Source organism: Penicillium samsonianum (genome assembly GCF_028829775.1).
Source record: "Penicillium samsonianum strain IBT 33392 chromosome Unknown utg000006l_segment0_segment0, whole genome shotgun sequence".
In the NCBI taxonomy this organism is placed as follows: domain Eukaryota; kingdom Fungi; phylum Ascomycota; class Eurotiomycetes; order Eurotiales; family Aspergillaceae; genus Penicillium; species Penicillium samsonianum.
Genome location: NW_026643264.1, coordinates 1,584,481 through 1,607,979, shown reverse-complemented (window position 1 = coordinate 1,607,979; position 23,499 = coordinate 1,584,481). Strand labels below are relative to the sequence as shown.

Sequence of the window (23,499 nt, the reverse complement as noted above, 5' to 3'; positions counted from 1 at the left end):
ACTCAATACGGAGCAGTGGGCTTAGTCCACTTTATTTCTTTAATCAGAATTCTTTTAACTTATACGGTCACGGAGTTACAACCCATCGAAGTTGGCCATTTTTGGAGCTTTGAAGGAAAACGGTTACATAATCGTGCTTCATGTTTTTGTCCTCAAAACTAAACCCTTTTTGATTTATTCCTCAAAACTAAGCCTATTTGGGACTATAAGCAATATTTATATGAGGGATCATAAACCGCCTCGATAGATCAGAACCGCCCTCCATGCTTATGTCATTGACCCCTTATTTTGGGGCTCGACTCTAGTAAGCTCGATATCTGCTTACCATCGCTCTTACTCTAGTTCTTCTTTAGTATTATGGCGCCCGACTCCCCTCGAGCCCCTACGCGTAAACGAGGGCGGCCTCGGAAGTATGCATCCGCCGAGCAAAGACAAGAGGCTAAGATCATAGCACAGCGAAACCAGCGACAATCTGGTCGTGCTGTGGAGCGTGCGATAGAATTCGACCGGTATTATCCCACTACAATACTAGCATCCGTTTATGTCGATGAAGCTTTGCCAACCTACTTTCCCCCCGGCGAACTGACGATTCCTACGGACATTGAGCAGCTCCTACCGCCCCTCAGCCTAGGACTTAGACCACTAGACTTATCTACAGATGACAACCCGCCTACAAGCGATGAGTGGCCGTTAGCTCCGCCCACTGACCTGACTGATGAGCCATTTCGGGCGATATCTCCGGAAACCCAACCAACATGGCCTGATCAGCGTAGCCCCAGGTTAGAAACCACAGAGACTTCGTTGCAGGTGGATCCGCCTCTACAACGTTTGGCATCTGCACAACCGGAAACACTAGAACCTAACGTGGCCAATGTCATGTGCGACTTCGCCCGACTACTTACTGATCAGCTCCAGCAACACCATAATTGCTGCTACCAGTGCCATACGCAGCAGGAGAGTGAGCACGAACTCAAGCACGCCGAGCATATCAGCTTAGGAGAATATATGGACCAGGTTCAGGTCGATGGGGGCTTTCCGGATGTTCTCAGCGATACGACCATTGCCAGACGCGAGGACAACCTAGCAGGACAGACTAGTGCAGAACGAAAGCGTGAGATTTATACCGGGATTAGTTCAGTCACGCCTGACGCTCCTCCCGCCCATATTTGCCTCGCTTTGGATCATCAAAGAGAACGCCCGACCGGGGTCACCTTTGACATTGATAGTATCGTGGGGTTTGCGGAGAGCCTCGCGGTAGCGAAACTTGGCGTGCGGTGGAACCCAACTCAGATGCCCGTCTCTGATCTTCACTCGAGTCTCCACCTTGATCCCCTTCGTGTACACTATACTGGAAGCAATGGCCGCACCCACCACGTCCAACAACCAGTACATAACATCCCGCATTATACCTTCGGGCGGTTGATTGGATTTGAAGATATTTCTCTCTACTTTCTGTTTCCGCGACTATACCGGGAGGAGCAGCAGTCCAGCCGGCTCCGGGATGATGACTTTCGGGTCTGGATGGATCAAGTCCTCCTGCCTGCGGTCTACCAGCACTGCGAGGGATCTCTATTCCAGCACTATCCTTCTAGCTTTGATCACAGCCGGTTCAATGCCACGGCCCGGGGAGTCGAGATGCGCTCCCGGCGAGTGGATCCGGTAGCTGGAGAGCAGCGTCTATTTTATTTCCTACCACCAGATGCACTCCCGCTTATATGGGCGAATATCTTAGAGACTGTTCAGCGTGCTGGGTTCCAGCACTTCCTAGACGTGACTATCCTGGTCCAGGGTAAAAACCTAAAGACATTGACCAAAGCAAATACGTGGAACGGTATGATGCAGGAGTTTGTCCAGCATTGGGGTAACACGATCGACGAGTCTTATCTCTCCGATCAATTCTACATCGACATTGGGAAAGAGACCTGTCCTACTGGACCCTATCTCACGGGGGGTGCTGTAGTCTACTAGACTACAGGTTAGGGTTTCCCCTTCACTATGGGACATAAAAAGTGGGTCCCGCAAGACTACAGGTTCTTTTCCTCGTTAGACTACTGAGGTCTAATAAACTCCGATCGGTCTAAGATTTTTATGAGTTATAATAGACTATATGAAATATCTCCCATTTGCTTCGGAGCATGCGAAGCCTAGTAGTTATTGTGAAAATGGCGATTAAAAATTAGAGATGTTTTGTTGGGGTGTACCATTACGGTGTACGATTAGCACCTAAGACGCTACCACAGCACTCTAGACAAATAGAACCACCTCGATAATGCTAGTCTATAATGAACAGGAGGGGTAGCAATTAATTCAGGGGTTTTGCAACTCCCTAGCTACTATCTCACTTTCTTTTACACCATTTGTCGCTAAAGTCAGCATTTAACATTCGTCAAATTTCATGCAATTCATTATTATACGATATATATCATAATGATCTAAGCACACAATGAATCACAGTTCTAAGATAACAACGATTAATATATTAAGATCTTCTCATGCTCTAGACTGCGGTGGAGTAACAAATAACGATGCTCCCTTTCCGCAAACGGCGATTTTGCGTATTAAAACATGGATGACGGCAGCCAAGACGAGTACGCCATTACTGATGCCCTAGTGTTGAAGAGAAAAGCCCCGCCGACTGTCTTTAAATTTGATATCACGATTGGAGATGATTCTCTGTTAAAGGCCCAGCGCAAGGTCAAGGGCACTGCGGCCCAAGACTTATGCATGCAAATGATCCAGGCCCTGGATGAACACGAAGTCTTGGGACATTCTCGGCGCATTCTCCGGCCTCGCAGAAAGCTCAGCCGACCAGGTCAGTCGACTGCGAATACCACCGACAATGAGATGACATCAGATGAAGAATCTATCCCCAACCGACACGAGATTGCCTAATGGCAAAGGTCCTTGACCTTGAACCCAAAATGCGGGAAGCAGTTACCGCGGAACGAGAACAGTATCAATGGCCCCTTCTCCATAGCATTCATCTGAGGCATCTTGAGCCTCGACTTCTTCGAATAAAGAGTGCTAAAAGCCAGACTGATGACTCACCTTGAATTAAGCTGCTTGGACAGAATACCGTAAGGCTGGCAATTTTGGTACGTGGTATTCGGACTCTATCCCATGGGGGTGGGACAAGTTACCGTAACTTGAATTAGGGCTTTGAAGTTTACTATGGGAGAAAAAAAGTGGGTCAACGCCCACATGAGTTAACTTTCAGACGCCCACTGGTTTTTGCTATAGGCCTCGGATGATACTAAGATTTTCAGGAGTTCTATTCCTAGTAGTGAATTTTCTGAGGTTTCAATTTCGAGCCAAAATATGTTATGTTGATCGAGGTGTGCGCGATTAAAATCTGGGGATTATTTTGGTGATGGCTTAGGACTTGGCCTGCGACCGCAGCTTCGCAGCTCCAACTTCAATATTGGGGTTAGCAATTTAATAAATATCACTTATAATATTACTTGTGGTAAGTTAAAATTTATATGAGGAGTAAGTAGAAGATATAGCTATCTAGTGGTGTAATTTTGGTAAGATCGAACCACTTTACGTATAAGAACTAATATAATAACTTAGTAGATATACTGTATTCGAATATATATATCTGCCATTATCTCCGACTTTTTCTACTCATATCAGAAAGTTTTACATTACAAGTCAGGTCTATAAGTAGAGCAAAGATCTAGAGTAAGAGAGTACTCCATTCAAAATACTAAAGATCGCGAAGAAAGAGAAGCAAGATCTGGCGAGCTTTAGAGAAAGCTAATCAAACCAAGATCAATGCAAAAAAAAAATGCAAACCCCGACCGGCAAAGAAAGCAAACTAATCAAAGACACATGATCGATATGCAATATGGTATCAGATCATAATAGTGCATGTTTCAAGGACCATCAGAACGGCATAGCACAAATGACTACTTCCCGCCGTATCCCATTCCCCCAGAATTTCATTCCCAGAATTATCAACGTCCTTCGGTAGGAATCATAGAAGTAGGGAACCGTCCGATGATAGTAGCAACATCGTTATGGTGGGGCACGCTAACGCCATCCCTAGCAATACTTGTCACACTCGACCGAAAAGCCCTGACTGCGCCGTACCAGAGGTGGACACGGTCTTCCGTACCAGTCGATTTGTGATAGGATAATGATATGGCTGCAAACCTTTCTGGGCTTCCATCTGCCTCAATCCCTTGGGGAATCGGCATACGGCTGAGGAGCCAGTTGCGGTAGGATACGCGACGGGTGTTCTAGTGATAATGTGAAGAGATTAGCAAAGTCAATAAGAAGATAGAATGGAAAACTCACTGGGCAGCGAGGGTGTAATCCGTGAGTGTCAATATGGTTCCACACAAGGAGGGTAAACGCGCGGCAGAGATCAGCGATGCACAACGCAAGCTGGGTATAGGACCTTCCGGGGAGGAACCATTTCTCAATAAGGCCTTCATAATTGCGTTCGGTGGTGTTATAGGTGCCCCAGAATAAGGCGACCCACGAGATCAATGCCAGCAATTCGAATCTGTGCCCTTCCATTCCAGCAGGGAGCTATAAAGAGAGCATATAGTTACTAAGATTGTAAATAATTCGTAGGTCGAACATTACCATCTCGCAATCTCGTCCTGATACATGACAACCTTGGCAGTCATTTGCATTGACCGTATCTTGGACACAGGTGATTTCAAAGTGCAGCCAGAAACCAGGTTCGGGAGCTCGAAGTAGCCAATCCTCAAGGCTTCGCTGAATGCATGGGAGGCAAAAGAGGAGCCGTGGTACAGGGTTCGACAGACGATCACGAGCAGGACGACGCGGGAAGATGGTTCCGTGGCGAATAATCTGATTTCCTGCCATGACGGGTAATGGTGATAAGGCTTCGAAGAGGATAAAGGAGAATGTCAGCATTTGATGTGAGAAGTGTACTCGAAGGGAAAAGTGCAAAACCAAGCTGAAGATATAAATATGGGGAGAAGTTGTGTAGGGGTAACTCACTATGATAGTAGTCGCAGATGATGGTGGTCGATGGTGGTCGCAGTCGATGGTGGTCGCAGATGATAGTGGATGATGGTGGTCGCAGATGATAGTGGATTATGATGGTCGCAGATGATAGTGGATGATGGTGGTCGTAGATGATGGTGGTCAGATCTCGATAACTGGCATAGAGGTGTCACGTAGAAGACTGAGGTGACAAGACAGGACTGAGGTGACAGGACAGGACTGAGGTGACAGGACAGGACTGAGGTGACAGGACAGGACTGAGGTGACAGGACAGGACTGAGGTGACAGGACAGGACTGAGGTGACAGGACAGGACTGAGGTGACAGGACAGGACTGAGGTGACAGGACAGGACTGAGGTGACAGGACAGGACTGAGGTGACAGGACAGGACTGAGGTGACAGGACAGGACTGAGGTGACAGGACAGGACTGAGGTGACAGGACAGGACTGAGGTGACAGGACAGGACTGAGGTGACAGGACTGAGGAGACAGGACTGAGGAGAGGAGACAGGACAGAGGAGACAGGACAGAGGAGACAGGACTGAGGAGACAGGACTGAGGAGATAGGACTGAGGAGACAGGACTGAGATGAGATGAAAGGACTGAGGTCTCGAGCTCCACAGATCAGATGAAAGAACTGAGGTCTCGAGAACGCTGGAATCCAAACGTTAATCAGAATCAAGCTAGGTCTTCAATATGCTTTAAAAACATTAAAACCAAATCTCTTTATGCCCTTTCTATATTTACAGCTACCCGTCTACGCTCCTATCGATAAAGGTCTCATTCATGAACTTGACGTTTTAGGCCATTTTTCTTTGCCAAACCGCATTACATCGAAAGGAATGAATCAACATTCTTTATCAAATAACCATGGAATAGAACCCTATAGTCGTATTATTGATAGTACCCCTAGGTGGATACTACAGACGTATAGCGGAAAAGTCAGGAGGAGCTATATACCCAAGGGCACCACCACGGCACATATCTGCGAATATCCTTTCGACATCTTCATGCTCTCTGACATCGACATCTGCCGATTTGTCATCTTCTATATCTTCGTCGCCAGCAGAAGGGCCACTTGCTTCGGTATCAGGAGGTCCCGGAGCATTAGTGGTACGCTGGAACCCAGCATAGTAGACACCATCACGGATAAACGCCGGAGTAGTAGACAGGTTTAATTCCCTCCGGTAGAAGTAGGAATCATCACCAAAGGCCTCCTTCTCAGCAGCCACGAGGTTGGTAAACGCAGTGTAGTATAGGCGCTGGGCGTTTCGTCTCTAGGCCTGTATATAATTCCATGATATATTCTCGTTATCACCAAATAAAATATCCAGCTCCCTCCGCACGTCTGCTGTATCCCATCGCGTCTGGCCAATAAGCGCATCTGAAATCGCACCCAAGTGTCCTAGCCGAACGGTCGCAGGAAATATATTATCCACTCGACCACCGTACGTGCTATTCGGCAGACCGGATGGTGTCTTAGTGCCCGACTGGAAATCACGATGGCAGCGCGAGAGGTCATCCCAGGTGCCAGACTCTGCGGTGTCTAGTGTCTGGTGATCATCACCCATGGCAACGAACCAAGGTAGGATGTTAATACGCTGAGAACTCGCGGGACCGGTAGACCCATGGGGTAGGCCAGGTAGACTCAGCCGTACACCCCCAAACTGGCAGATCTGTTTAGTCCGGCCATAGCCAAAGTGGGCCCCGTCCTCTTTAGTCCACATATCGGCGTCGATACGCTGCACATACCCATCCTTGGCGTACCCTCGGTCGATCAGCCGCTTATGCCACGTGCCGATGTCGCGATACATACCTAGGAGTAATTCGGTGCAGTTGCGGCTATCCTCATCGGAGAGAGCGAGGCTCCCTTGTAGCGCATTCTCACCCCGACCACTACGCACAAAGTCGGTGATATTCACATCAATGTGGCGAAAGAAGGTGCGTTCTCCAGGATACGTTCGCTTGGCATAATATGGAAATGACACCAGCTTCCACGCATGATCAGGACGGCATAGCGCATAGAAAGCATAGTATGCGGGGTCCTGTCGAACCATCTGCTGCACTAAGCTGAACCACATATTCCTAGCCCAACCAATGCGAGGTTTAGACGGGCGGGCCAGGTAATGCCAGTCGTTTTAAAAATTAAATTCCTCCATGATCAAATCCCGTAGGGCACGTGGATGATTCCCATCGAAATCCTATTTCCCGGGGAGGGGGCCGACTGAGGGCTGGGTCGGATTAGTGTTTTATGTTTTTGTATGGGAGAATAAAAGCGGGTCCACCCCCACACTCGAGTTAATTTTCACACCCCCAGTCGATTTAGCAATTGGCGTCGGATCGTGCTTAGATTTTCAGGAGTTATCTTCCCAGTATTAGATTTCGAACACAGTGGAACGGAGTGCAAGAGTATGAACGTTGGGAAGTGCCCACCACCGTCCACGATTTCATTCCCGGATTGCCAGTTCACAGCGATGGTTTATTATCCGCGCGTGCATCCAAATGCGGGTATGTGGTCCGTAGCGTCGGTATGAGGCGGCACTGGCGTGAGAAGCACAGGTGGAAGCCCAGTAGCAGCAAAGGACGTCCCCGGGCCGCAGCCAGTGATACGGCACAGCAGTTCAGCCGTATAGTGACATACCAGCAGGCGTTTAACCAGGGCACTGTCCGGCATTACATCCACGCGCAGGGCCGCAGTACGGACCAGAATACACCAGTTGAACCCCAGGCGGACGAAATGATGAAGAATTTACGCGAACACCGCATGGCTGGCACGTGGGAGGGTGAGAGTGCGATGGATGGGAGCTTCGCCCTCAGGAACCCACACGTGATCTAGAGCTTTAGGTTTTCCTCTTGGACAAGAAACCGATTCCACGCTGCAGCTACCTTGAATGCTCAGGTCCTGGGAGACAGCTGAAAGAACTGACAAAACAAACACAAAGAATGACCCCGAGTTGCTCATGCCATAACGCTGGCATTAATCAGGCTCGCTAGCTCTTGATGGCGCTGTAACAGGCCCCGCATGTCGGGTTGTTCTAGAGAATCATTCTGATCAATGATTGTGGATAGAAAAATCTCACATGACTTCAACTGAGTGCTGATGGCCATTGCTTTGTTGATATCACTCATCGAGGTGCCGCTCAAGTATTTGCGAACTAGAACAATGTATCTCTCCATAATGCAGGCCATATTAACACGCAGGCTTTCCCCGAGATTCTCCGCCCTCCCAAGTGTGTCAGATGTCTGACCAGCCAAGAGTCTTGCTTCGTCGGTAAGCTTTTGCATGTCACATAGAAGGGGGCGCCCCGAAATTTGAAGTTCCGACAAGTCGTCTTCTAGCGGGCGTTGGAGGGAAGCCCGTTGAGGCCTTGACGGAAACCAGTCCTTTTGATCATTACCTCGTAGTAGCAGCCATGACATTGTCTGCTCGTAGAGAGGGTCGGCCCGGAAGTGCTGTTTCCAGAGAAATAAAACAACTTTCGCGATTCCAAGACATCCAAAATTGTTCGAGTTCCCGAAAAGCTCATTCAGTGATTTGTACATAGCACTAAATCCCTTGATCTGTGCACTGCAGTGTTCAAATGGGGTTTCGTCCGATATTTCAACGAATCGTGCCTTGCATGGACCGTCGTAAGGCCTTTCCAATTCCTGAGATATACGAAGTGCCGCTTGCCATGATTTGTAGCTGGGTATATCGTGGTCTCTTCGCTCGCCCTTTTTGAGGCAAAGCTTTCTGATTTTCTCCGCAGTATCCGGAAGACGGAACTCAACCCGCAGCTCCGAAAAGGCGGCCACGAAGTGGTACATCAATAATGCTCGGTATTCCGGTCTGCAGTCGGCATTGTTCACAGCACAAGAGGGATGGAACGATTGCAAGACGACTGCCGTATGGTCCTCGGTAATTTTGACATCCTTCCGCTCCAGTTGGTACTCCCGTCCGGGTAGCTCGATGCGCTTGAGCCACTCGTCCCAATACTCTTCACGGTGGCATCTCAAAATTACCTTGGGTTTCTTTGCTTTCAAGATCCGAGTAAGCGCTTCGTGGCCTATTCGTTCTCGCTCCATTGCAGATTTGTCGGGCTGAAAAGGGAACGCATTCAGCACGGTGACATTATGTATGCTTCGAGCGCCATTACTAGCGAAACGAATGAGTTCATCGACGGCTAATAGCGTCGGGGATTCTTCCACAAAATTTGGGAAGATGACATCGAACTTGTGTTTCGACCTATGAAGCGGACGTTCCAGAATTATGGCGATGTCCGACAATCCGCTCGTCAAATTTTGCGCTTGAACAATTTCGTCTCTGGGCTTGCCCAGGTATTTACCAAGACCCTCAGTTATTTCAACGGCTGCCACATCTCCAGGGGTGGGAAGACAGGCCGGTGGTGCTCTGATCAGCCCTCTCAATGACTCAGGAGTCGGGATACCAAGACAATTTTGAGGGTTTTGCTGGGCCATATCGCCCGAGGTCTAGCAAATTAAAGGAAAAAGCGCCCCGATGAGAATTAAAAGTGGCTCGATTCCGGTCTTAACTGAAGCAGAGGAAAATTTGTATTCAGATGGCGAACTCATCATGATAAACGAGAGTAGCGGAATGGTTGACGTCATGCTATCCCCCGGATCATGCTCACTTCCGGTATACTGAGAAGTCGCCGGGTCGCTTCCGTACAGATAGAAACAAACGGGCTTTGTGACAGTTGTCAATTTGGAACCCGGCCCCTGCGTAGTTCCGTCGAACATCTCACCTCTTCGCACTTCGTGCAAGGGCGTAGGTTTTACTGGGGGTCGAGATCAGTACAGTTTCCAAGACTCCCAGAGCATAATTATGAGTAGCAGTATAACAAAATCCATCGTCTACTCATTTCTCCGACTCAATGCCCTATTCCATGGGGGTGGGCGCAGTCTAGTAGACTGGAATTAAGACTTTCGCTTTACTATGAGAGAAGAAAGTGGGGCCATGAGTAGGCTGGAATTACTTTTCGTACGATCATCGACCTCAAAATTTGTAAAGTTGAAACTTACGCCTCGGAGATTATGGTCCTCAAATTTTGGAGTTCTAAAATCAGCCGTAAAGGTGTGGTGGCCGATCAAAAATTAGAATTATTTTTGATGGCGATTTCAAAGCAAGAGATTATGATGTGAATGAGGAAACTGCGGGAGAAGCAAGCCCGCCGAAAAAGCTGTTCGAGAAAAACCATGCATACCGAATGGGTGTTCCCATCAAACCAAGCGAAAAGAGCGCATATCTTGCTTTCTCCAAGAAAAGCTCATTCAACTATCTACGATCTTGATTAATCTCGAGGAAGTTATATGCATGCCTCATCTTGTTCAGTTAGCCCTAACCTTGGGTGAACAGAGGGGCCTAGAGCTCTCTGTATTCCAGGAAATGGCGAGTGTTAAGTCACTATGTGGTCAAGTGGGCGCATTAATTTGTTAATAAAGGGATAGAATACTATATCTTTTTGCCCTCAAATTAAGTTAAGATTTAGCGTCCGAGGCGGATGACGCCGCAATTTCGGGTACGCCACAAGACGTATGTCGATCATCCGAGCACGTAACCTGGTGCTAAATTCGTCCGTGGTTTCGCTATCCGCGGTTCCTTATCTCTGTCAAAGTCACACTCCGCTTGTATATAGCCAATCGGTATCAACTAGGTAAGTGCTAAAAGTGAATCTATACTGACGTGCTCCACATTTGGTAGATAAGTATGGCCTCAAAGGGCTCAACACGCAACCCAACACCTGCAATAGTTTGGCTACGCAATCTTGGCATTTTGCGGCAGATACCTAGAGATATCCGAAGAACTGATGATGTCCTATAGAAAGAAGTGGCATATGCATATCAGTAGAGCCAAGCTAATTTTGAATCACCAAAGTTAGACTAAGACCTAGATTGCTCTTATTCTCTTTTCTCCAGTAGCTTAAGGTTAGACTTCTATGATGTCACTTCGATGCGACAAACCTTCACGACAGATGATGTTGTCGTATTCTGTTATGTGCGAAGTCTACACAGACAATAACTACAATGAAATCATAAATTCCAGCGCCGGATCGCACACTGATTCCCCCCGCTGTTATATTAAAGTGATCTCCTCGGTTGCAATACATCGTGCTTGAAGGCGTGCAGGAATATCAACAAATATATGTCAATTGCAATCCGCACCTTTGTCATTTCGGTCCCCCGTCATGAAGTATATGCCAATCTCCCTCACTACCGCCATCAGCTTAGCATGTGCTGCATCCTCTCACCTGGCAAAGTCCGCTAGCACAGTTCAAGGATTTGATATCTCGCACCATCAGAATTATAGCGTCGACTTCGAGGCAGCATATACCAGCGGTGCCCGCTTTGTCGTCATTAAGGTCAGTGTTCCTTGACCAAGTTCGCCAATATTTCAACCTTGCATCAGTTATGAACTGACAACCCCTTTCAGGCCACTGAAGGCAATACCTGGGTCGACGATAAATTCAACGAGCACACTTCCCGTGCCGCCGATGCGGGATTTATCCATGGGGCCTATCATTTTGCGAATCCCGCTTCCACTAATGGTAGCAGCCAAGCCTTGTTCTTCCTTGCAAAAGGCGGAAAATGGAAAGCAGACGGGATGACCCTCCCCGGATGGTTGGATCTTGAGGCGCCCAGAGCGGGCGAACAGTGTTACGGGCTCTCTCAGTCCGACATGATTGCTTGGATCACAGGCTTCGTTGACACCTACTCTGGTGTAACGGGAAGGTTTCCAATGATCTATACTACGAATAACTGGTGGACCACTTGCACCGGAAACTACAAGAAGTTTAGCAGCTACTGTCCCCTAGTGCTGGCAAGATACAACACTTCTCCTGGCACAGTTCCGGGAGGTTGGACGTCGTATACCATCTGGCAAAATTCGGAACATTATTTCTATGGCGGTGACTCTGATATCTTTAACGGGGATGAGTCAGCTCTTCTCAACCTAGCCTCTGGAACCACTACAGAGACAACTTTCCCTGCGACTGTGGCGGAATCGGCGGCACAAAGAGTACTTAGGAACTCGCAGCATGTGCTAAGCGGTACTTCGAACGTCATTAACATCGCTTCAACGCTCGACTCTTTGGAAGAAATGCCCACGACAGCTGACGATCCCTGGAACGAGGAGAAATCTCTAACCTTCAGAGACGGTAGTGTATCGCTTTTGTGTTTTTGTGGTGGTGGTTCGGTCAACCTCGTTACCCTACCTTGGCGTCTAGGAAACATCCTGTCCGTGACCAATGCATATAAGAAGCATGGCACGAGGCCTGATCCTGAGACAGGACGAACAGTGGATTTTTATGCTGGAGTTGGTTCAGGTGGAGTGCACATGGTAGGCGACTCTGACGACGGCCATACCGACATAACATGCCCGCCTGATTGTTTAGCATGGTGGTCCTATGGAAAACTGGTGACTGGCCGAGACAGCAGCTTGCAAGTGCAGATACCGCCACCAGGAAACTTATATAAGATTATTGAAGGGCCTGATAAAGGACTACGGGCAGGTGCAGTGAGCGCGAAGTGCATAGGCACACCTCCACAGGCAGATTATACATGCTCTGCTGGTGGTCGAAACTGCATATATGCCGGCGGACTCTGCATAGTACTTTTTGCAGCCTTTCCAGGCCAGCCAGGGTACTCTCTCACTGCAGCGTGCGCGAATGCACTTATCATAGATGGCACATCTGGGGAGGCGGTATTTTGTCCACCTGGTAGGCTAAGCGTTTCAGATCTGGGACAAATCGTCGAGTATAGCCAGATATATACTTAAGTCACCCAGTTTTGTGCTTGGAAAACGACTGCCTTTAAATGAATTGCTGGTATCATGGAAACGCTCGAGAATTTCTTATCAACCTGAAGGGTGGTAATTTACCACTAAAAGTCATGCAGTTCAGCGGATAGCCGCCGCTCCACCTGTTCTGTATAGTAAATCAGGTCTCAATGGGACAGACGAGCTCTAGTGTTACAATACTAGCACCTCATTGCAAAGCGACCCTTCAACAGCGGTCCTCTTCTCAAAATCATCATCAATCAAGTTACTCATTTTGATCATCTCACCATTACTAGCCCGTACGCCCTTCGCTATTTCCGACAATTGCGCATACTGTATGTATAGTGCAGGAAAACATCCTAGGAACTAAAACCATATTCACAACCCCTTAGGTTGCTGCCAATAGACGTGCCAGAGGATGATGCTGCTGTATAAATATAATCTTCTGTGGTCTTCGGTCATCAATACTATATCTGAGAACAGAAACAGCAATAACTGCTCTTTCACATAGTGAGTTTGCCTATGTTAACTTGTTGAGATATTGATTTAACAAGTTCGCTGCCTACAGTTACCCAAACGCATGATGCCCGACCTGACAAGTACTGGTACAACTACAGCCCAAGTTGCAAAAGCTGCACAACGCGTCGTGGTTGCTCTATTCGAGGATAATCAAGCTAGTGAGCGCACTGGCGAACTCTTGAATGAAGTTGGCCTTCAATTACTTTCTGTCAAGAAGCAATTGGAGAGTATTACATGAGAGGTAGAGGGTACATATTCTTGCGATACCAAACTCAGTTGCAAAGTCCACAATCATCTTCGGGCGGCAATTTCGAACGCTCAAGATACACGTGAAAAGGTTATTGGGTACTTTCAAGGAGTGGACCTCTTATCTTTTCCAAAGAGAATGAAAGATTTTCAGCAGCGATTGACATGAATCAGAAACAACATACGCTACACACACACACACAATTCATTACGCCCGGAGGTATCAAGCCTAGAGGGCACCTATACGCTATTCTATCTTCCCATTGCATACATGTTGTCATAGTCTCATTTTCGAAAGGAAAAGCTGTACCAGCTGCAAAAACCCTTCTAGCCCATACAGTATTTCTCAAGCAGTTTCTCTTGTCGCTGTTGTTGTTGTCGTCATATCATATCATCCCCTCCAAAAGCAATAACCCATCCCTCGGTGACACCGGACCCCCCACGTGTCCATTCTCGATGTAGTTTCGTGGACCTCTTCCCTGAGTAGCGATTTACCGAGAGTACTTCTCATATTAACGCCCGAAGTAGCTGACTGCCTCGCTGGCGGCAACACCAGATAGCAGACGAAGGACTGACGAATCGACATGCGATCGAACCGGTAGGGCAGGTGAGTTATTGTGAACAAAACCCGGTGAGGATAGGTTGGAAATTCGTAGGCAGGTCGGTTGTTCGAAGGCTCGTCGACATCGCGACGTTGTTGACGTGCGAAGTTGTCCACGTGCGAAGTTGTCGACGTGTCCTTTTGAAGGCTTCCCGCCGCGTCGTCACAACCAATAAAGGGGTTTCCACCGGAGTTTCGATTTGGAAAGTTCTCAGCTTCGGTCAGACCTTGCAGTCCAACTTACTGACATCCCTCACCACAAGAAGGTGACTTTCCACGAGGGACAACATACGCTACAGTCATTAGCGAAATCTGCTTCCGCCCTGAGTCAAAATTGTTTTTTTTTTTTTGAGTGTCCCACTGCCAAGACACTAGCGAGTGGTTTTTACTTCATGGACCTTGAAACGCTGACGTGGTGAATCAACCAAGCCTCGATTTATTTTGTTTCCAAAGCTATTTATGGAGGTTGCACCGATCCTGCTCCGCTTTCTAACCTTGAACCCTATAGCTCATCAGCTCATTAGACTTCTTCTCTCCACTCATCTGGGTCCTCGAGGAAGGCATATATCCCAATTTACAGCCATCATTACGGTAATTTATTATGACTCATCTGAGGTAGATTGGTAGAAATCAAGTGAATCATTCAATGGCCTAATTAGGTATAGCGGGGATTTGGTGGAGCGCTGTGAAAGAAAGTGAGAGTTTGGCGGTAAAGCTGATTTCGAATATCACTGTACACTAGCTTCACTCCGGCCTCAGAGCACATATTTTCTGTCTGGTTGGAATGATAGAAAGATGCGTTGTCCATGACTAGCACAGATTTTGGCTCGGGCCACCTTCTATAGTGCTGAAGAAGCTGCTTAATAATAAAATCCTCAAAGACAGATACATCAGGCGAGCCCCGGAAAACCCGAGAAAGGACAATACTATCTTAAGTATATCTAGGTAAAATCTGATATCGCTAATTATGATGGAATTTGGCCACTTAGACTGGCGCGGTACCTAGCGGAGACTAGCCCGTTCGCCAAAGCCTATCCGTTTATCATAACCTAATTTATCCACGTAGACAAGTTAGTATAACTGGAAATCGGAGATGAAATGAAAGTATTCGTCTCATAAGTCTTAATTGCGTTCTCGAGCCTTGACTTAGATAGTCTTTTTTGACCAGCCTTTAAAGGCAAGAGTGTGACTAATACTTGATGTTGTTACTTGAATAGCGAACTTATCCTGGAGAAAAACCGCCATCTCATTAAGATAAAGGTTAGGTTTATCGATCAGGTGATCGCATAGAGCTTCTATCATAACTGGAGTGACGCTTCGTGGTCGACCACCCTTATTAGGCGGGGCTTTGACGCTGCCAAAGATTCGTATGTTAGAGGAGATTCTCAGAATAGTTCTCCTGTAGCAACCAGTAACCCCTGCCATCTGTGATACAGACAGCTCTCCACTATGGATCATATCAGAAATAAGCTTATGCTTTGAGGGGGCAAGGTTTGGTGCTATCACAACGTGGCCATTCACAATGATTGTTTAACCCTTTGTGTTCCGGGAGATCATCTTTTAGGGTGGGGTATGAAGGTGTCCGATGTATTAAAGTACAAGCGAATACTCCCCCACCATAGCGGTAGGTACTTTGTGTAAGAAACAATACAGGCGCCATTTCCAAGCATACGCGGAAAATTTCCCAATATAGACTAGTGTAGCTTAGTAATTAAGATTGGAAAAACAAGTAAAAGTGGTGGCACCGGTTTCGGGACACGCTGTAGTTATTATTGGTGTCATTCTCATCCACAAAGTATTATTTTCCGGTTCAGCTCTCTGCCAAGGGCGGTGAATGATTGCAGGTCTGTCTTCAGTACTTGATTACTGATGTAACCTTGTGTAATTTTGTACATTTTAGCTGCTTACAGAGACTGCATCCATGGTTTTCATTGGCTGATGTAGGTGAGCCACGTGACGTACAGGCCGACCTCCCGGTCGCGACGCGAATCCCAGCCTCCTCTTTGCCCCCTACCCTGGCCCGTTTTCCCCTATCACATCCTTCCCTATCACATCCTTCATCATCACGCGGAGAAAGAGTATCGCTTAATACCGTCCTTGTTGCCGGTCCTGCCATTCCTGTGGTTACACAGGACTCTCTGTTTTCATCGTCGCTTGATCTCGGATTGGGCACGTACTTGGGACTTGGCCGTAGAAGGCTTTACTTCTCTTCTCCCGTCTCATCTCTCTTCTTCATCCTCCTTTCATCACCTGGAGAAAGAGTATCGCTCAATACCGTCCTTGTTGCCGGTCCTGCCATTCCTGTGGTTACACAGGACTCTCTGTTTTCATCGTCGCTTGATCTCGGATTGGGCACGTACTTGGGACTTGGCCGTAGGAGGCTTTACTTCTTTACTCCCATCTCATCTCTCTTCTTCTTCAACCTCCCCTATACCAGTCTAGGCTGCTCTCAATGTATGAGGGGCCGTTGCTATTAATTAAACCCATATTCGCCCAAAATGGCCACCAAATCACCAAACTCTACCCTGCAGATGAAGAAGGAAGCGCGTGTTGATACACCCACCTCCGAGGCTTCTTGTGCTGCTACGCTTCGCATTGGTTGTGACAAAATTGCGCACACTGGATTCATCTCACTTTGGTTTGAAGGGACACTAGCTAACTCACCCGATAAACCACAGAACCTGGTCCTGAATATCATCCCAACTATAATTTTGACTTGTGAATTTGCGGCTGCCACCGAGATTAGAGACACCTCAACACTGTCTTTGACACTCTCCAAGCCTGGCGCGGTTTTCGGTCCCACCGGAACAGACTCTCTCAGGCCTTTTGATCCGGACGATTCGAAGTTCCACTCATTTGCTGCCATCTGTAAATCCACAATCATTTCTCTCAATTTCTCTCGCCACCATTTCGACAAAGCAGAAATTACAAAGATATCATCTATATCGCGCTTTCTACAACAAAAATCTGTCCAGCCCAGGTGTTTCGAACATCAACGACATAACTTGGCTCCAAAATACCAGAAAGATTTCGAACCGCCGGCCAAACTACCGCCATATCGTGAAAAGGATGTGTCCCAACAAATCAGAGAGGTGCAACCTCCCGCCTATCGCGAGCAGCCCGTTGACGAGCAGGTGGTTGGCGAGCAGGTGGTTGGCAAGCGGCGCAGAGGTATGTCCTTTAACCCAGCTATACTCCACAGTATCATCCAATAGCTTACACATACTTTCCAGACACATTGTCAACCCCGCCTGACCATGAAAGACGGAGACGGTTACTCCTTCCATCGCCCCAATTAAGAGACCATGCCGAGGAACCCAACACACCGGGTGTTCTTACCGAACCCAATACACCTAGTACTCATCTCTCCATATCATCATTCCGCCCAACATGCTTCGCACACACATCCCCGGACCACATCGAGGACAGGAACTTCCCACACCTTGGGCAGGCGCCCCACAATGTTTCGGATGACCTCATTTACGACACCACGCCGAGCTCTGAGATCTCTCCATCACAATCTATCCGCCCCACGTGTTTCACGCATGCTCCCTCCCTCAAGCATAGAAAGCTTCTGCGTCTCAGCCAGGGCCCCAGTCATGTTCCTAACGAGCCAATTTATTCTACCGCACGGAGCTCTCGTCGGTCACGGTCTCTTCGTCCAACCAGTTTCATACATTCTTCGTCCCCCGATTCCGCCGAGCGCAGGAAGCTCGAAAATCTGAAGCAGGGAATCCGTAATGCTCCCGACGAGCTGCTTGTTCAAATTCTCAAAGAGACGAATCGTGGGTATCTCCTCGCTTTGCCAACAGACAAGGCCAGCACACCGACGCCCAAGTTCGAGTTCAGATCCACCAAGGCCGCAACGCTCGACGAACGGATAGATCGATTAATCGATCAAAGGTTTGATAAAAAGTTTGAAGAAAGAATGGACCACTATCTCGAATTTGGCGATTCACGGTTTATCGAAAAATTAACTGAATGTGCCACAAGTGAGTGTCGTGAGCAGATCTCCGATGAATTCAAGACTCGCGGGGTTGAGCTTGAGGAAGAGCTCGAAAGTTCTATATTGGAGGTTCGCCAGGCAGTTGGGGACGGGCTAGAGGACCTCAGAAAGCAACATGCACAGTGTGAACATGATATCAAGGATCTGGAGGCCGAGGTAGTTGCGGCTGCGGAAACGGCCGCGAAGAAAGCTGTGTCGAACATTTTGACACGCTCGCACAATACTTCTAGGCAGTCCTTACATGGTAGCAACTTCTGCCCGCTCCATGGGCTCGGCGCCAATACAAGGCGAAGCTCTACCTAGACCGGGTACTAGGCTTACATCTTGGATCATTGTCGTCTTCGTATTTTCTCGCGTAGAATTCCCTAGTTTGCTTTTATACTTGTATGCAGGTGGCTGGCCTGCGAGGACTTCGCCCTATCCCATGGGGGTGGGACAAGTTACCGTAACTTGAATTAGGGCTTTGAAGTTAACTATGGGAGAAAAAAAGTGGGTCAACGCCCACATGAGTTAACTTTCAGACGCCCACTCGTTTTTGCAATAGGCGTCGGATGATACTAAGATTTTCAGGAGTTCTATTCCTAGTGCTGAATTTTACTAGGTTTGAATTCTGAGCTAAAAGATGCTGTATTGATAGAGGTATGCGCGATTGAAATCTGGGAATTATTTTGGTGATGCCTTAGGACTCGGCCTGCGACCGAAGCTTCCCAGCCCCAACTTCAATATTGGGGTTAGCAATTTAACGAATACCACTTATAATATTGCTTATAGTAAGGTAAGCTTTATATAAGGAGTAAGTAGAAGTTATAGCTATCCAGTGGTATAATTTTAGAAAGATCGAACCACTTTATGTAGAAGAAATAATTTGAGAACTTGGAAGAAATATTGCATATATATATATATCTCTCTCTCTCCTTAAGCCACCTTAATATAACGAAGACACCTGACTTTGTAAGTTCTGAAAAATTTGGATAATATAATAGGCTAGGTCTATAAGTCGAGTAAGAATATAGAGTAAGAGCGTACCCTATTTGAATTCTAAGGCAACAAATGAAGAGAAAGCAAACTAACCAATCGACTAATTAAGAATAGATCTAGCATATGACATTACATTGTCTAAATGTTCTAGCAGTTGCGCCAATATGCTTTATAAGACAATATCCATAATCCTTTGGTTCCCCTTGCGGTGGAATTACCCAAATCGGACTTTTTCTTTAGTGATAGGGTGTTGACATTGCTTCAGTTGGTAACATTCTTATTCATATTAACATCGGGAGATCGGGTGTAGGAGGTACCATTGAAGAAAAAAGTGAGATTTCTCATCTTCGGCTGTCTCAGCCATGTCATATATCGAGACAGATATAGAGGAGGACGGCTCTAAGAGGAAAATAAGACGGGCGACGGAAATATATACCCTAGAGGAGGACGGCTCTAAGGGGCTTGTTCGGTAGATCGTACGCCAGTCATTCGCTGGATCTTCCCAGTCCTTTCCTTCAAAAAACTGAAGCTTATGTTGCGGTGAGAGGATAGTGCCAATCGCATAGAGATTATTATCGATCTCATCAGTCTGGCTATAATAATACGAAAGCTTTTTCTATCCCATGGGGGAGGGGGGACTGACGGTGAGTCGGATTAGGGTTTTGCATTTTTGTATGGAAGAAAAAAAGTGGGCCCACGGCCAGTCGAGTTAATTTTCACACGGCCAGTCGATTTAGCAGCTGGCGTCGGATTATGCTTAGATTTTTAGGAGTTGTATTCCCAGTAAAGAATTTTGTATATTTCCGATTTATAGTAGATTCGACAAGTATTGGTGGAGGAATTTTCGATTGAAAATTGAGGTTTTTTTTGGTGAGGGCCCAGATGTGGAGATGCGACCATAGTAAACCACCCAAAACATCAACATTGGGGTTAACAAGTTGATCAGTCCAAAGTTCAATTAGATGAATACGGGGTTAAGAAGAAATTCAGGGGTATTTAGAAGTCCCAGCTATCGTCCAGTTCAATTTTAGAAAAACTTGACCACTTCATCCACCCCAGTTTGTTGTACAATTTAGATATTTGTCGTACACATTTATACATATATATCCATATAGCAATATGGAGAACCAGATTTTTATCAAACCGCAGGAATTTCCCATCATTATTTGCAAACAGTGCAAGATCGGAGTCCGACCAAGTGAAGTCAGTCGTCACATCCAGGGAGCCCAACACCGACTGGGATTACCCACCGGAAGGCAGTTACAGCACGCCATCCAGCAGTGGAACAGAGTGCAGGAGTGTGAACGTTGGGAAGTGCCCACCGCCGTCCACGATCCCATCCCCGGATTGCCAGTCCACAAGGATGGATTATTGTGCACCCGTACATCCGAATGCGGGTATGTGGTCCGGAGCGTTGATGTTATAAAGCGCCATTGGCGTGAGAAGCACAGCTGGAAGCCCAGTAGCAGCAAAGGTCGTCCCCGGGCCGCCGCCCGTGATAACACCCAGCAGCAGGTACAGCAGTTCAGCCGTACGGTCACATACCAGCAGGCATTCGACCATAGCACGGGTAGGCATTACATTCACGTGCAGGGCCATAGTACGGACCAGAATCCACCAGTTGAGCCCCCCGTTCAGCAGGCGTCCCAGATCCACGCGGAGCTAGACAAGATGGAAGAGTTATACCAGCAACACATCCACCAACCCATCCACATCGAAGTCGGCCAGCAGGACGAAGCGAACCCGTGGTTACGTCGCACGCAGTGGGCCGTGTATTTAGCCGGTTTAAACCCCGATGATTTAGTCCAGTGCGTCCAACAACCGGAACCCGAGGACCGCAGCGAGGCAGCATTAACCGCGGCCGCGATTTGGGATTCCATGGCCGCCGTGGCCCGTATAAGCCAAAAAGTCAGCGCGCGCGTGGGCCACACCATCCAGATCGAAGCCGTACGGGTCGAGCGCGATAAGACGCCCACCAAGCCGCTGCAGGCGTACATGGTGGAAGAGGCCATCGTCAAACACAGCATGCCGTGGCAGCAGGTGTTGATGTTTTTCGCGCGCACACAGGCTCCGCACGAGTGGAGCAGTCCGAAGTATTCGTTCACCCGGCGACAGCAGCGTGCGTGGGAGAAGTTGTGGGACGAAGCGCAGGCGGTTGCCCAGTCCAGCCGACCCAGTTCACCAGTTCGCAATTCCCCAGAACCGAATCCCGGCGGCAGTTCGCGAGGCGCCAGTCCCGTTCCGAGTCAGGCGAGCGAGGACGAATTTTACCAGTTCGGTAATACCCACCGCGACACCCCCAACAACCGGGCACAATTCGAATTATCCACCATCGATGCAGCATGTTTGGATTTTTGTATGGAATTGTTAAACCAGCGTACACGGGTAGAGGATTACGAGTGTGCGTTGATATGCGCACTGGCCGTGCAAGGCCGAGGTGAAGCCGGTTGGCGCGACGCCGACAGTTACCCACCCATTTTGTCCCGGATTATCAAAGTCGCCCGATTTATGATGGTACACAAAGCCATGCGATTAGATCCGCAGGCGGGCGAAATGATAAAGATTTTACGTGAACATCGTATGGCTGGCACGTGGGAGGGTGAAAGTGCGATAGATGAGCCAGGATATATATCCGCGGGTTATAGTTCCCCCCACCATCCAGCCAAACCACATTGATCCAATTCAGCCAGAATGGTCAGGCACGATCATTCCGCGATTGGGTCGTTTTGATGGTCGATAAATTCATGGTCCGCGGCACAGACAGCCCAATGCAGTGGATTTTAGATTTACGCACATACGGGTTAAAGATCCATTACAACAGCACGACGCCGGGTCACGTTGGATGGATGGGTCAGGATCGGTTATGTTACAAGGAGCTGACATTTACGATGGGTCAGTTTAAAGGGTTTATACACCAGTTAGTTAGTGACACGCGGCAGTTGTTGCTGGACGAGTTGATGTTTATGGACACCACCGATGTACCCCAGATCCCGTGGAAGACATTGTACGACGATCCCACGCAGAGTGGCCACGGTTGGAGTTTTTTACAAGAAACCCGTACGCCGTGGCCCGTGGACGGAGCCAAGTGGATGCAGCAGCGGTTGCGACGGGAGCCCCAGCTGGCGAAGCAGTTTTTCGAGCACGGCGCACCCCGGATGGCCAAGATCGATTCGTTTATGCGACGAGTGGTGGCATTCCGTCGCAAGTTAAGCATTGCCATCCATATTTGTGGCGGACAGCCCGCCCGTGCGCCAGAACTGTTAAGTATTCGACACAAGAACACCGACAGCGGTGGCCACCGGAACGTTTTTATCGAGGACGGCATGGTTACGATGGTCACGTCGTACCACAAGGGGTTTTACGCATCGAATGATGTGAAAGTCATTCACCGGTATTTACCGCGGGACATTGGGGAGCTGGTGGTGTGGTATTTATGGTTGGTGTTGCCGTTTGTCGAGCGTATGGAGCTGTACCAGGACCACCGACGCGACAAAGAGCGGAATGACCAGTAAGTGTAGTGGTCAGGGTTTTAGGGTTTTAGGGCTTCACAAAACTGACAACCCAGGCACCAACGAGCGGCATATATGTGGCCCCCCGACCCCGACACGCAGCGGGTGTGGAGTTCGGAGCGGTTACGGGACGATTTGAAGAGCGAGACCGGCCGGGCGTTAGACGGAGCGATCAATTTAACGGCGTACCGAGATATTGCGATTGGCATCAGTCGACGGTATATGCGGCATTCCAACCAGTTCCCGAACAACGTACATACGGACGATCGCACACCGGAGGACCAGGACAATGCCGACGACGAGGGCGGCATGGGAGCAGAGGAGTGGACCGGCCACGTCGCAGATTTACAGGCCGCGCATTCGTCGCACGTGGCTGGCATGATTTACGGGCGTGAGATCACCGAGCAGCCCGGCACGACGGCACACCGACGGCAGTTATTCCGATTATCGAGCACGGATTGGCACCGGTTTTTAGGTTTCGTATGCGGCGATAGTGAGACCGTGGATCCCCGTGGAGCCAGCCAGCCGTCGCCGTGGGAGATGGAAGCCGAGCGTAGTCGCCAGGACCGTCGTTGGAAGTTACAGGAGACACCAATGCAGCCCGAGTTACAGAAAATGATGGGTGACGAGCTGGTCCGGTTCCGCGGTGTCCAAGGACCCGCGATTGAGGCGATCCAGCACGGAGAGAGTCCGATTATCACGGTGATGCCCACCGGCGGCGGTAAGAGTGTGTTGTTTATGTTGCCCGCGTGGGTAGCCGGTGGCACGACGGTGGTGGTTGTCCCGTTGATCGCATTACGCAGCGATATTCAGCGACGATGCCAGCGGTTGAATATCCGATGTATTGAATGGGAGAGCCGCCAGCCGGCCGACGATGCCA

At 48.5% G+C, this 23,499-nt stretch overlaps 7 protein-coding genes across 7 annotated transcripts; 4 read left to right on the top strand and 3 right to left on the bottom strand.

Annotated features, from left to right (window-relative positions):
• Positions 1-357: 357 nt before the first annotated feature.
• N7471_010652 (uncharacterized protein) lies at positions 358-1,968 on the top strand (the record flags this gene model as incomplete). The annotated part of the gene is made up of 1 exon (XM_057283371.1): positions 358-1,968. One exon carries the CDS (start codon positions 358-360, stop codon positions 1,966-1,968), a length of 1,611 nt encoding a protein of 536 aa, XP_057132350.1.
• Positions 1,969-2,565: 597 nt separating this feature from the next.
• N7471_010651 (uncharacterized protein) lies at positions 2,566-2,892 on the top strand (the record flags this gene model as incomplete). The annotated part of the gene is made up of 1 exon (XM_057283370.1): positions 2,566-2,892. The coding sequence occupies one exon, from the start codon at positions 2,566-2,568 to the stop codon at positions 2,890-2,892; it is 327 nt and encodes a 108-aa protein (XP_057132349.1).
• Positions 2,893-3,959: 1,067 nt separating this feature from the next.
• N7471_010650 (uncharacterized protein) lies at positions 3,960-4,893 on the bottom strand (the record flags this gene model as incomplete). The annotated part of the gene is made up of 3 exons (XM_057283369.1): positions 3,960-4,244; positions 4,303-4,539; positions 4,597-4,893. 3 exons carry the CDS (start codon positions 4,891-4,893, stop codon positions 3,960-3,962), a joined length of 819 nt encoding a protein of 272 aa, XP_057132348.1.
• A 1,013-nt stretch (positions 4,894-5,906) lies between these two features.
• N7471_010649 (uncharacterized protein) lies at positions 5,907-7,067 on the bottom strand (the record flags this gene model as incomplete). Its single annotated transcript, XM_057283368.1, has 2 exons — positions 5,907-6,263; positions 6,333-7,067. The coding sequence occupies 2 exons, from the start codon at positions 7,065-7,067 to the stop codon at positions 5,907-5,909; spliced, it is 1,092 nt and encodes a 363-aa protein (XP_057132347.1).
• Positions 7,068-7,944: 877 nt separating this feature from the next.
• N7471_010648 (uncharacterized protein) lies at positions 7,945-9,444 on the bottom strand (the record flags this gene model as incomplete). The annotated part of the gene is made up of 1 exon (XM_057283367.1): positions 7,945-9,444. One exon carries the CDS (start codon positions 9,442-9,444, stop codon positions 7,945-7,947), a length of 1,500 nt encoding a protein of 499 aa, XP_057132346.1.
• A 1,727-nt stretch (positions 9,445-11,171) lies between these two features.
• Positions 11,172-12,404, top strand: N7471_010647 (glycoside hydrolase; the record flags this gene model as incomplete). The annotated part of the gene is made up of 3 exons (XM_057283366.1): positions 11,172-11,345; positions 11,417-12,322; positions 12,378-12,404. 3 exons carry the CDS (start codon positions 11,172-11,174, stop codon positions 12,402-12,404), a joined length of 1,107 nt encoding a protein of 368 aa, XP_057132345.1.
• Positions 12,405-16,624: 4,220 nt separating this feature from the next.
• On the top strand, positions 16,625-18,435 carry N7471_010646 (uncharacterized protein; the record flags this gene model as incomplete). Its single annotated transcript, XM_057283365.1, has 2 exons — positions 16,625-17,297; positions 17,360-18,435. 2 exons carry the CDS (start codon positions 16,625-16,627, stop codon positions 18,433-18,435), a joined length of 1,749 nt encoding a protein of 582 aa, XP_057132344.1.
• Between the last annotated feature and the right edge of the window lie 5,064 nt (positions 18,436-23,499).